At 39.6% G+C, this 12,654-nt stretch overlaps 1 protein-coding gene across 2 annotated transcripts in view; it reads right to left on the bottom strand.

Moving 5' to 3' along the window:
- LOC145777243 (long-chain-fatty-acid--CoA ligase 1-like) overlaps nucleotides 1–10,558 on the bottom strand; it is a 35,124-nt gene extending 24,566 nt beyond the window's left edge. Inside the window, exons 1-2 of one of the 2 annotated variants that reach the window (XM_082588571.1) lie at nucleotides 10,422–10,558; nucleotides 9,051–9,188 (exon numbers count right to left, since the gene is read on the bottom strand). In XM_082588571.1, coding sequence (XP_082444697.1) covers nucleotides 9,051–9,188; nucleotides 10,422–10,454 — 171 coding nt within the window. In that variant the 5' untranslated portion in view covers nucleotides 10,455–10,558. Of the gene's footprint in view, nucleotides 1–3,446; nucleotides 3,530–9,050; nucleotides 9,189–10,421 lie in introns of those variants that run through there. The other variant, XM_082588573.1, reaches the window with a different exon arrangement.
- Between the last annotated feature and the right edge of the window lie 2,096 nt (nucleotides 10,559–12,654).

Genomic DNA, 12,654 nt, shown 5'->3' with positions numbered 1-12,654 from the left:
AGCAAGTGCGGGTGGCAGGAGTCGAACATGCAGGCTCTCGACTGCGAGCCCAACGCGCTAACCACTCGGCCACTGCTGCGGACATTGCAGAGTTATTCTGTTGTAGAAAATCTTCTTCTACAAACACGACTACACTATACTGTATTGTGATTTTGCGCAAAATCTACATGCAAAAAATATGTCCGGTTGAGATATTAAATGTCCGCTGAAAGGGCCAGTCTGGTAGGACATGCTTGACCGCCGGAAAAAAGTACAAATTTCGAGGCCTGCTTGAGTATACACGGTAGCCATTTTTTGCCCCTCGACCATAAATTTACGGGGACGCCGCCCCCCGGAAGTCGGCGCGTATGAATGAAGCCGACTGAAGACTTTCCTGCACCTTAATACAAACATCCTCTAACTAAATCAACCTTCCCAGCCAGGCTACTAGGCTATGTAGGCTATAAGTGAAAGCGATGCTTCGATTCCCAATCTGAAAGTTTTTAAAACCTTTTGGTTGTTGCTCTGCAACGCAAAAACTCAAGTCGAAAATCAAACCTGAGAGCACAAAAATTAAATCACTAAGAAATTTAGCAAAAAATTGACAATGATGGAAGCGCTTTACCAATCGAAAAACAAGAGCAAATGTTTCCTCAACGCAAGCATACCACGAAATCATGCATACAACTATTTTACTGCATGGTGGCTGCTATGTTTGAACATTCCTTTCCGGTTCACGCTTTTTGAAGGCTGCCCTGTTATGGACGCTAACCTTATTAACTAACTATTGCATAGTATGTAAATAAAAAAACATTTGTAGAGTTCAAAAATTAACAACTTGTTTTGTCAGTAACAAGCACTGCGAAAGAAACTAATGTATATCACATCTGCATTGGAAGGCTGACACGCTTACAATTTACTTCTTCCAGCTTCAACGCTATGTTTACACTGGCATTACATCGCACAAAAACGTCATCTTTAAATCTATTGTGACATCGACGACAGCAGTTGAAGCGTGATGACACAATTGTGAGAGTTCTAAAAGTGAAGAATACGTCACTTTAAATAAATAGGTAAACACGAAGTTTTTTTAACAGGAAATGATCTAGCCATCATGCAATGCTGGAGTAGCCTAACAGCTTGCTATTCCGCCAATCATTGGCACTTAAAACATTATTCACTAACTTAAAAATTTACATAGCTTTGAAACAATAGCGCTAAATAGTATCCACGTCATAAGGCCAACATTGATTTGCGTACATCCGTTCTATAACAGCAGCAGATGAAAAGTAGCTTTTATTTTAAGGTGGTAGTATAATTGTAAGTCTATAAAGTTCTGGAGGGTTCTACAGCATAACGTGACACGTAACTGGCATCTAATCGATGAAGTAACCATCTAATTGATTATATTGCAAAATCAAATTCTACCAAATACCAACACTTGAGCCCGCCTTCTTTCTCAGAAGCCAAGGTACTTCCGCGTGCTGTCTTGCAGCAGACTGCCACTTCTACCAAACCTTCTGCACAGGTTCAACTCGTCTAGTGTGGACAACTTCATGCTCCATTTTGTCGAGCTAAGCGAAGTTGCGAGCAGCCGCAAACTATTCTATCTGCTTCAGTTCGCTTTTAGCGTGTGGCGTCGACTTCGTAATATTTTCGAGAGTACAACTTCAAACTGGGAACTTAGCGCCAATTTCTGTTGATGATTCTTGAGTTGTTTACGAGCGCCGTTTAGCGGACGGACGTTTTAAAATGCGCGTTATAAATCAATCTGCTTGGTTTCCATTTGGACGTCTTAATTGAGGCTTTTGTGGTTTTAAAGTGTTAATTTAAAGTGTTAATATAAAGTGTTATTTTAAAGTGTTTTGGTGCAAAAACTTGCGACACATAAGCGATGGTCATATAACAATAAAGTTGCGTTAAAAGCTAAGGTTTTCTTTCAAGTGGTTGTAATAAAAGAGTATGATGCAGATAGGCCCGCTGGGAGGCTGATTTGGGCCAGGTAGCCTACCTGTTCCTGAGGCTCATTCGCCTTACGCGCTGAGTCAAACTTGTTGCGCTCACGTCTAGGCATAACTTGTTGTGTGCACGCGCCTCGCTTAATTTTTGTTGGTGTCTTCACCTGCGGAAAGGCGCCTTCCCAAAGGAACGGCAACACACTTTCGTTTCTTCAGTTCAGTGTTACGTTAAATCCCATCCGGATGGCTGTAACTTAAATTCTGCATTCTACTTTGGTGTTCTATGTAAAAATCTAATTTTAATTTTAGTCTGCTAGAAAAAAAAAACAGGAATAAAAACTAAACAATTTAGTGATGGTTTGAAGTCTGTCAGACAGGATAGGAACAAGACTGGACATTGTGGACAAGCTCCCTGAACACAGCAAGTGTCTTTTGACATCTTGAGGGACGCTCCATTACCAATGATATTCCCAGGCCCTAAAAGCAAGACACCACTTCAAATACACTGTGACAATAGTTGATATAACGTTTTCTTTAATATTCTTGGCCTTCTGGAAAGGTTTGGGCCCCTAAAATTCAAAAGTACTCCCTGTCAACGCAACTGCATGGTACCATGAAAGCAACTAAAGAAAAGCGAACATGTAAAATTTCAATTCATCCGTACAAGACTGGGTGATCACCATAGCAACGAACACCGCCACGCCGGTGCAGCATTACGGCCGTAACGATCGTATCAAAATATAAACGCATACTGGTAGTCAACTCCGATAAGACTGGCCGGCGGCCGCAGCTATTCAACTGAGTGGTTGACAGCTGTAGGAACAAGGTCAAAAATAGTCACTGCTGACAGGCCAATATACCAAGAATGACTGAATTCACTGGCTAAAACTTCACTGCAGACGATACTGTAAAGTTTTAATAGCCTTTTTTTAAATCAACCGTAAATTTAAATAATCGCCCTTCGAATAAAAAGTTCTTTTTGCGCTTGGTAGTTCAACAGTGCGGTAGCTGCGCTAGCAACCCATTGACTTGGTTTTGTAGTACGTAGCCTATAGATGCCAAATGTTCATGCCTCAGGCTGAATCTCAACAATTGTGGATTAGTAAAATATTGTCATCTAACTTTCAAGGTGCCGTAGGCCGTAGCATTTATCAGAAGTCAACAAATTCAGTTTACTTGGACAACATCTATCGCGTTTTCAGAATATTTGCAAGGCAACAGATCAATAAGTGACAAAAATTGACCAGTGAGACCACATGACACTAAATTTAGAAAGCACTTGAAAGTCTCGATAATACTTTGTACGGTAACGATAAATTTCTTGGACTCAGTAATCTAAAAAACGAATTGCACTATTAGGCTAAAAACATACGCCCTCACATATCCGCATTTAACATGGTAGCTGCTTTTTATCTAAAATACTGTATCTTCTTCGAAATGCAGCTTACTTGAACGAAATTATTTATAAGGTAGGTACAAAAGTAAGCTGAAATAAGGTCAATATTTTACCACTACAGTGGACAACTTTAAATCCTCATCAGCTAAACTCAGGTCCACAACCTCAGCATAACTATGTCCCTTGTCCAGTCGCTGTGAACTCTCAGTTTCCAGATTTGAAAAAAATTTCCTGATAAAAAACTACAACTATGACATCACAAAATAACCATGCTTCTAATCAGAAATCTTTAAATAACCCTCTCAACGCAATAAACAGTTTAGCAAAAGGAACAACCATCGCTCCATCTGGAATTCAGGTAACTGTGGCAACTTCTCAGACAAAAACGGCACTACTACAAAAATATCAAAAAAAGCATACTCATACTTCAACAAAGAATGTTCATTTACCGGACTGTTTTGAAGTCACGTTGTGGAGGTACCCAGTGGCGTACGCAGGATTTTCTCAAGAGGGGGGGGGGGGCATTGAGAGTAGCGTAGCCAGGAATTTTGAAAGGGGTTTTTTGACGATCGGCTGGCGAAGCCCGACGGCGTTTTCGGTTAAGACGACAGCCAGCGGTGGGGGGCCTCCCCCAGAAAATTTTAAAAAATTACTTTGAATTTGGTGCATTCTGAGAGCATTTTCAACAAAAATGTGGGTATAAATATTCCTGTAAAATGGTGCTGTCAGGTGGCATAGCAAAAGAATAAGATCATGTTTTCTTCGGCATTTTTCGGAAATAAAGCTAAGTCTCTATGTTTTCTTGTTGTTAATTCCTGGCTGAGATGTTTGAATGTTTGGTATTGGCAAAACTCGTTCTTTTAATGCAGTTTTGTTTAAAATTAGGCTAGTTTTTTTAGACTGAAAGCATCATTCCCAAGCATAAAGAGACTGAAAGCATCATTCTCAATATCGTGACGTCACACGCGTGCCAAGTGGGGTTGTAACCACCCCCCTTGGCTACGCCACTAGCCATTGATATCCCAGATGTCTTCATGATATCCCAGTATGGTTTTAGTTTAGACTATATCCATTTCTCTCTCACTAATCACTGTAATAGGCTTACAGAACACTATGCTACATTGGCATACCTGGGGTGGGGTATGTGGATTGGGCCATGCATTTCGTATTGGCTTAGTCTATAAAACAACATTGTTACAGTAATTGCTTTGACAGAGCAATGCAAAACAAATTGAATGCCTTAATCTACGTCGTTAACTACTAAAACATTTTTAGGGGGGGGCATGGCCCAATGGCCCCCCCTGCGTACGCCACTGGAGGTACCAGATCCAACCAAACTTGACCACAGAGAGGAATTTTGGTATCAACATAGATGCCAAAATAAACATTCAAAAAATGACATTTGTTTGCTGTATACTTCACAAAATTGCTCTTGTAATTGTTTTAAAATATAAAGCATCCATTAATTTTGTCATTGCAAACCGTACTCAATTTCTTTAGTGACGATTCTACAGTTGAGGAACTCATTACTGTTTCATTACTGTAGGGCCCGCAAAAGTCAATAAAGTTAAAAATTTTTAAGGACCTCGTGTTGGTTTTATGCGGCAGGTGAACAATTTTTGTATGTATGTCCAAGCTCCAAGCAAAATCAGCAATCATTTAAATCGAGGCTGGGCAACCTACTGCCCGCGACCCGGATCCAGCCCGCGTGTAGCTTTTGTGCGGCCCGCGACAACATTCAAAATTGGTGTATGCAACTATGCATCCGGCCGGCGACCGCATTAAAAATTGGTGATTTATTCTGGTCGGCTGGATGATGCAATTTACGCTGCAATAGCCTAGTATTTACAATTTTCTGCACTTTTGTGCTAATTTATGTTTTGGCTGTGCCGCTAGATTACTTAGCCCTAGTTCGTTTAGCAAATTCAAGTTGGTTGTCCTTAGATTAAAGACGACAGAAACGTACCTGTGCATTCTTTGACAATGACTATGGTTAAATACGCGCATACGTGTGACATGAGAATATGCTTCATATAAAACAGATACGCGTTCAAATACTTAAAGTTAAGTTCGTTTACGGTAGCCTACTCTTATGTTGCTGCTTACTAATACTGCAGTACTTTTTAACCTTTAAAACAACGGTACGCAGTACGCACCTTTTTCATTTCGCAAAATTTTCATCCGCACAAACTAAAAATAATTATTCAAAGAAAATGAAGGGGTGTACCAGCAAACATCTATAGGATTGGCCCATGATACTAGAGAAGGATCCACAGAGGATACAAACTGATATGAATGAATCAACAAGTGAATAAAAAAATAACAGTTAACCTCTCAAGCGTTGGTTGAGATGATGATTTGAAACTTGAGTGATTGTTGTGAGACAATGTGACTCACAACACACAACACAACAACAACACAACAATGTGACTCACAACAATCACTCAAGTTTCAAATCATCATCTCAACCAACGCTTCAAGACAACTTTCCACTTTCACTTTTACTACGCTGAAGAGATCGGAAGATCGAAACACTGGCCTTTGTCCGTAGTTACTTTTCATAATGTCTTTTTAGACATTCTTTTTCGGTCAATAATGTCTTTTTAGACATTACTTTTAAAGAAATAAAAAAGAGTCAAAAGGCATGTAAATTTCACTCTGTGTGGTGCTACATGTAGGCTACTTGAGAGGTTAACTGTTATTTTTTTATTCACTTTTTAAAAATAATTAGTTTGCAACTATTTATTTTTCCTATTTGTGAAATACCGTAACAATGGATGACGTTTCATCCAATAAAAATTTTAATTAATTGCTTAATCGATAGTTTTGTTGCAATGGATTGATCTGAATTCAAGTTTTTTGTGCAAGCATTCCTTTGGCTAGGACAGTGGTTCCCAACCGGGGGGAATTCCCTACTGGGGGAGGATTTTGCAATTTTTATAAGAGAATTTGGTTTTAGGGTTGTAAAGCTGTTTAAGTCTAGTAAGTTGGCCTAGACCAGAGCTTTAGAGCGTTAACCGGGAGCCCTTAACTCCTGAACTATTTAAGTAACTGTGCACTGACATGGATGCAATTGCAAACCATTACGTACGCTTACTTCTTTTTTATTTAAATACTCGATGGCTTTCAAGAGGAAACGTAACCAAGCAAGTGTTTGAGCTCAGAGGCGAGCTTAAATTAATTTTTGACCTTTAAATAAAATTGGAATTTGTTTCATTGCTGAATGATGACAGATGGATTAGATTCCTTGCTTATTTGGTTGATATGTTTGGTTCATTGAATAAACTTGATCTGAAAATGCAAGGGAAAAACACCAATATACGGTATATATTCAATCGCCATCTCCATTGAAGCAGATTGCGCATCAACATGGGTTATCGGTATCCATGAGCCATTGACATTGATACCATGTGAATCTAGAAACTGTACTGCTTCTATGCTGACTCAAGGCAGGTTGGAAGAGAGTGATTGATTTATGTCATTGTCATTAGGAGATTGTCTTAAGGCACTAAAAGGTTCTGCTGTCCTGGTCGCGGGGACTACGCTTTGTCTGGCCTCTACCTTTTGACCAGCCTGGCTTGGGTGGTCCTTCCAGGAGCAGATGCCAGTACCGCTCAGCATTTAAAGATGCTTTAGAAGCTTTCACTAGCAAGCTTGATGATTGAAAGAGAAAAGTTAGAATGAACAATTGAACATGTTACCATATTTAAAGAATTATCATCGGTGCTGGTTGTTGATTGCAAAGAACAAGTTTTTCCAGAGTTAGAAAAAGAATTGATTTTGCAACATCTCACAGCATTAGAACTGGAATTCATTCGATATTTTCCTGAAATTTATGACAATGAGCTTAATTTAGTGCGAAATTCATTCACATTGTTGATGGAAAAACTTCTCGATAAATTGCAGAATGAATTTTTAGAACTAAAAACGGATTCTTGCGCAAGAGACTTATTCAGAGAAAAAATCAATCGCTGGATTTTGGCCATTAATGTGTAATTCCTATCCCAAAAGTGGCAGAGAAAGCTATTCGAAGTATCCTTCTGTTTCCTTCTACTTATCTATGCGGATCAGGTTTTTAACTCTTGCAAATGAGAACAATACAGAGAAACAGATTAGACGTGGAGAATGATATTCGTTGTGCCTTTTCCAATACTCTTCCACCACTTTCATCAGGGGCACCGGAACGGCTTTTGACTGGGGGGGCAGGATTATGAAAAAAGGGCAGTTTTGTTGCTGAAAGGAGAATTTTTTTTTAAAGTTTTAAGAGAAGTTCTGCAATAATGCTCATTGAGTAATGATACAAGGGTCCGGTAAACAAAAAACAATGGCAATGGAGGGCATCATGTCATGATATGATGATGTGGGCTAATTACCTACTGTGATACAGAATTTTGTGTCGTGAATATTATTTTGAGGCAGAAATGAAAGATTATAATTAGGTTAAAAGCTAATAGCTGCAATTGCTATATCGTATTGAAAATGTGCAGTAGCTTACATGACCTTAAAAGGGCACCATTGCCCCCCCCTGCCCCCCTATCCACAGAAAAATTGAGGGCAGGAGGGGCATCCGCCCCCTTCCCCCCCGCTTCCAGCGTCCCTGACTTTCATGACTTGTCGAAACAAAAAAATCACAAGCTTCACACAGACTGTTAAATGCATTGACTCTTATATTTTGAATGTCGTTGGCTCCAGCTCGTGTCCGAGCATTGGTTTTGTTTTCAAATCGAATTTGGCTTTGGATGGTGATTGGTGATGTCATATGTGGCTTTGGAGGCCCGATCTATGATGGAAAAGACGTGGGCAAAAATTACATTGCATGGAGGGTAGGGGGATGTAGTAGTTTTACCTCTTCTTTTCTAGTGTTTCGATTTTCATGGGCTTTTTGTATCCTGATTTTGCTTTCGTGCTTTCCCTTGTTCTTTTTCTTCAGAGTGATCTGTTGTTACTGGCAAGTTCTTCCCATGAATCCAGATCAATGTTTGCATGGTTGAGGGAGACTTTCAGCTGGTCTTTGTATCTCATGTATCTCAGGTCTTGTATCTCAGATCTCAGGTCATGTATCTCAGGTCTTTTTCTTTGAATAAAATACTTTTCAGCAACGTTCTTCATTAATTAAATTATTTTAATATGAAAAGGAATATTACAGACTAAAAAGCCTATTACCAGTGAGAGTTTAGTTTATCTTACAAGACTTAAATTAAAATATTAATGTAAACGAGTTTTTAACAAAATAAATTTGTAGGGGAGGGGGGGGATTTAGATTTGAATATTGACTAAAAGGGTCCACCAGATAAAAAAAAAAAGGTTGGGAACCACTGGGCTAGGACTTGTCTGCATAGCTCGATAGCTATATTAGTTATACTAGTACCACTGTGCAAGAACAAGAGACAGCAAAACAATCGTAACAATGCACAGTTGCACACAACCTGGAAACTTGTGGCTCAGACCAAAAGACAAATCCTTCCACACCCAAACTAGATAGATATGTAAGCCCGCTTTTGCTTTTGTATGAAAACTACAACATTCCCATCGAACTACAGCATTCCCATTAAAACGCAGCATTCCCATCGAAATGCAGCATTCCCATCGAAATGCAGCATTCCTGTCGAAATGCAGTCAACGGGTTCAGTTTACCCGCCAATTGGTTCAAAACCCGCCAATGAGAGCACCGGAGTAAACGTGTCTTCAATGGGAACACACTCACAGCATTCACTCACGTTTGGGCAGACTTTCACCGATTGCTCCATCACATCCACCAACAACTTGATGGGCTTTCTTTCCTTTCTCAGGCCAAACAGCCAGATAAGCGACGTGACCGCTATCAACCCCATTCCAGCCAGAGTTGCAGGTCCAATCTGTGAAAAAAGTATTTTCGAATGACATCTTTTATTTTAAATTTATTTTTATAAAAGCGTAGACAGGGCCGGATTTAGCTGATGGGGGGCCCGGAGCACTTTTAGATCGGGGGGCCCCCATGCAAAAAAATTGTTCGCGCCTACGGCGCGAAAAACCATCTCTACGTCTACAGTAGCATTAGTCCACTACTGCACAGCATTTTGCAGAAACTTTAAAAGCCAAAAGAATAACACAAAATAACATTTTTTCCACGTAGGGGGGCCCTTCAAAAGTCGGGGGGGCCGGGGCAACTGCCCCCTCTGCCCCCCCCTAAATCCGGGCCTGAGCGTAGATCTCATCTGAGACCATTCAATATTCATAAAGGAAATAGATGTGAACTAGGGTTGCAAAATTCCCGGGAATTTTCAGAGCCGAAACTTTCCATGGAAATTTTGGGAATTAACGGGAATTTTCGGGAATTTTGGGGAATTTACGGAAACATTCAAAACAATCTCAATTTGATGTTGAAACAGGAAAATAATGGCTTTATACTGTTTAAAATAAAAGTACCATGTATAACTAAAATACTTAAGAACATACAAACACATGGTTTAGTTTAATAACTCCAAAAATGAATCATCACCAATCTGTTTTTTACAAAAAAAACAATATTGAGTCAGTTACAAAGTCGTTGTTCTAGTTGCTGCCGGTTAGCATCTCCTCCTGCTCGGCTTCTTCAGGTGATGTACCGTACTAATGACTGTTCTGGCAGCGTCACCGACTTCAGAGTCAACTTCAATTTGAGTTGACTTGTCTTCACAGGGCTCAAACAATGCCAAGTTTGACCTGACTGATACTAATTTTTCCACCCTTTCATTTGCGAGCGTATTGCGGACCTTGGTGTGAGTGTTCCCAAATATGATCAGTATTTTTTTAAATATTGAAAAAGTATGCATAATAAGCCTCATTCTTAATTAACACCAAATTAGTGTTTAGAATAATTAAAGAAAATAAGAAATGCTTAAGATAGGTTTTTGATATTTTTTTCTAATTGATGAAATATTTAACAAATGTTTTAAACATAATAAATGCCAAATGAAAATTCCCAATATTTCCGGGTCCTTCAAAATTCCCGGAAAGTTTCCAGGAAAGTTTCCAAAATTCCCGGAAACTTTCCACCCATTTACAACCCTAATGTGAACGTTCACTCTAATGAACACAAGGAATGGAAACTGCTGCTCACGTGACCTTACCTCTGCGATGCATCCGGATACAAATCCTTCCATCGCTCACTGTGTTTCAATTCTTGATGAAGCAAATCACTATTTGAACAAAAGGTAATTTATAAAAAAAAAACACCTAGGAAATACTCGAGTCGCAAGGACCTGCTAAAAGGAAAGTGAAACAAATCAATCAAAAAGTTACATTTTTATTTGATATTTTCTAAAACATATCAAAATATCTTCTAACTCTATAAAGATGGACGCTTTTCATGTTTGATGTTGAAGTCGAAGAGCTCAAAATCTATTTCCTCTGCCTGACATTTTATTCAAGGCATTACCTGTTTCAGAAATACCTGGATCAAATAGGTAGGCTATTCCGCATTCCCCACATAAAGATGTTTCTTTCCTATTTGTGTGGGTTATTATTTATTTATAATACATTCATTATTTAATACATACTACGCTAATTATTTATCCATTCATCTTGTGTACCAATTTATATTTCCGACACTAGTTCTTGCTTGCATTTGAACAGCTGATGAACTCATTGGCGTACCATGTCTGCAGGCGTATTTGTAATCTGCAGGTAACTGCAGCAGATAGGTTGCATTAACAAGTAAAGACGCTTTAAACAAAGGGCAATTTTCTCTGTAAACCATCTGACTGCAGTCATTGTTGTGACCCTTCTGCCACAGAACTCACTCTTTCTTTGAACTTTGTTTAACAATTACAGAAGAAGAAAAAGAACAATGACAGGGCTGGAAATGAACCAACGCCATCGCAATGATTATTCAGTATCCTTAAACCTGTATGTCAAGATGGCCACGGTGAAACGTTTATTTGATTTATTTTCTATAAGTGTGTGAGCCGCATGACTGCAATCAGCTGATTTAAATGTTGCTTTTGTTGGTTAAGCCTCATCTGCTGCAGCGATCTGAAGATTACAAATACGCCAGCCCGTAGCCTCTCTAGTTACTGGTAGGTATGGTTGCACTGCGCTCTCTTCGTTTTCGAAAATAACAGCCACGTACTTACTACACTACTACAGCGAGTGCATTCAATGTGCATTAGATTTGCATGAAATCGATCGTGCAATAGCGCCACTGCAGACAATGGACTTTGGTCGTGCAGCAAGCTGCGTAAATAGTCGCAGCTCACTGCAGCTTTCTAGTCAAATCCTCGAGACGTGACGCGCGGTTCCCGTTCCTCGGCTAAATATTGTCTTGCACGTTTCATCGTCTCTTTACATGTTGCCATTTGTAGGTTGAAAATTCTATTGTCAATTAGTTGACGACTGGCATAACGGAACATCGAGTTATTGGTTACATTTTCCAAACCTCTCAACGTTTCTTTAAGTGAGTGATATTGCAGTTCATTGTCATCTTGTCAACCCTGTTGACAAGTTCAAGGGTCTACGTCAGGGCCAGGGCCGGATTTACCAATAGGCTTGGCAGGCTGAAGCCTAGGGCCTCAACGTCCAAGGGCCTCGAAATTCGGTTTCGAAGTTTGTACTTTGTAGTTTGTAATCGGCACAACTCTTATCTTATCCAAGCTCATGAAAACTCAGAAAAACACACAAATGCCATGTTAACCTACCTAACAAAGAAGCGAGAATATACGCTTAGCTTACTTCAAAGCTGGAGGAGCAAATAAAAGCAGAACAGCAGTATTGGTGGCATGTCATGGAAAAAAACACCGCTGTAGTTTGTACTTTTACAGAACGAGGCTTGCCTTTTAGAGGGGACAATGAAGGATTTGGATCTCCCAATAACGGCAACGATCTTGGTCTTTTAGAAGTAGTGGCCAAATTTGATCCATTTTTACTTGCTCACATAAATGGCTATGGAAATTCAGGATCAGGAAATCCCTCTTATCTGTCAAAAACTATTTGCGAAGCGATGATTCAGCTCATGGCCAAAAAAGTTAAAGAGTCAATTGTGGCTGACGTGACAAAATCGGGATATTTCAGCTTTTCTGTGGATTCTACTCCCGATATTTCACATACCGATCAGTTAACTTTGATTATCAGATACGTGTCTCCTGTGAACGATTTACCAAGTGAGGGATTTATAACTTTCCTTGAGCTGAAAGACCACTCTGGGGTGGGCATGGCAGATTTAGTGCATAAATATCTCACTATAGGCTACTGAGCTTCAACTTGATATTAATAAATGCCGAGGGCAGTCTTACGACAATTGACAATGCTGCAAACATGGCTGGTAGATACAACGGTAAGCAGCAAAAAATCTTAGAAAGAAATAAA

Source organism: Aplidium turbinatum, chromosome 9 (assembly GCF_918807975.1).
Source record: "Aplidium turbinatum chromosome 9, kaAplTurb1.1, whole genome shotgun sequence".
NCBI lineage: Eukaryota > Metazoa > Chordata > Ascidiacea > Aplousobranchia > Polyclinidae > Aplidium > Aplidium turbinatum.
Note: the sequence above shows the minus strand (reverse complement) of the source record. Positions and strands in the feature narration are given on the sequence as shown.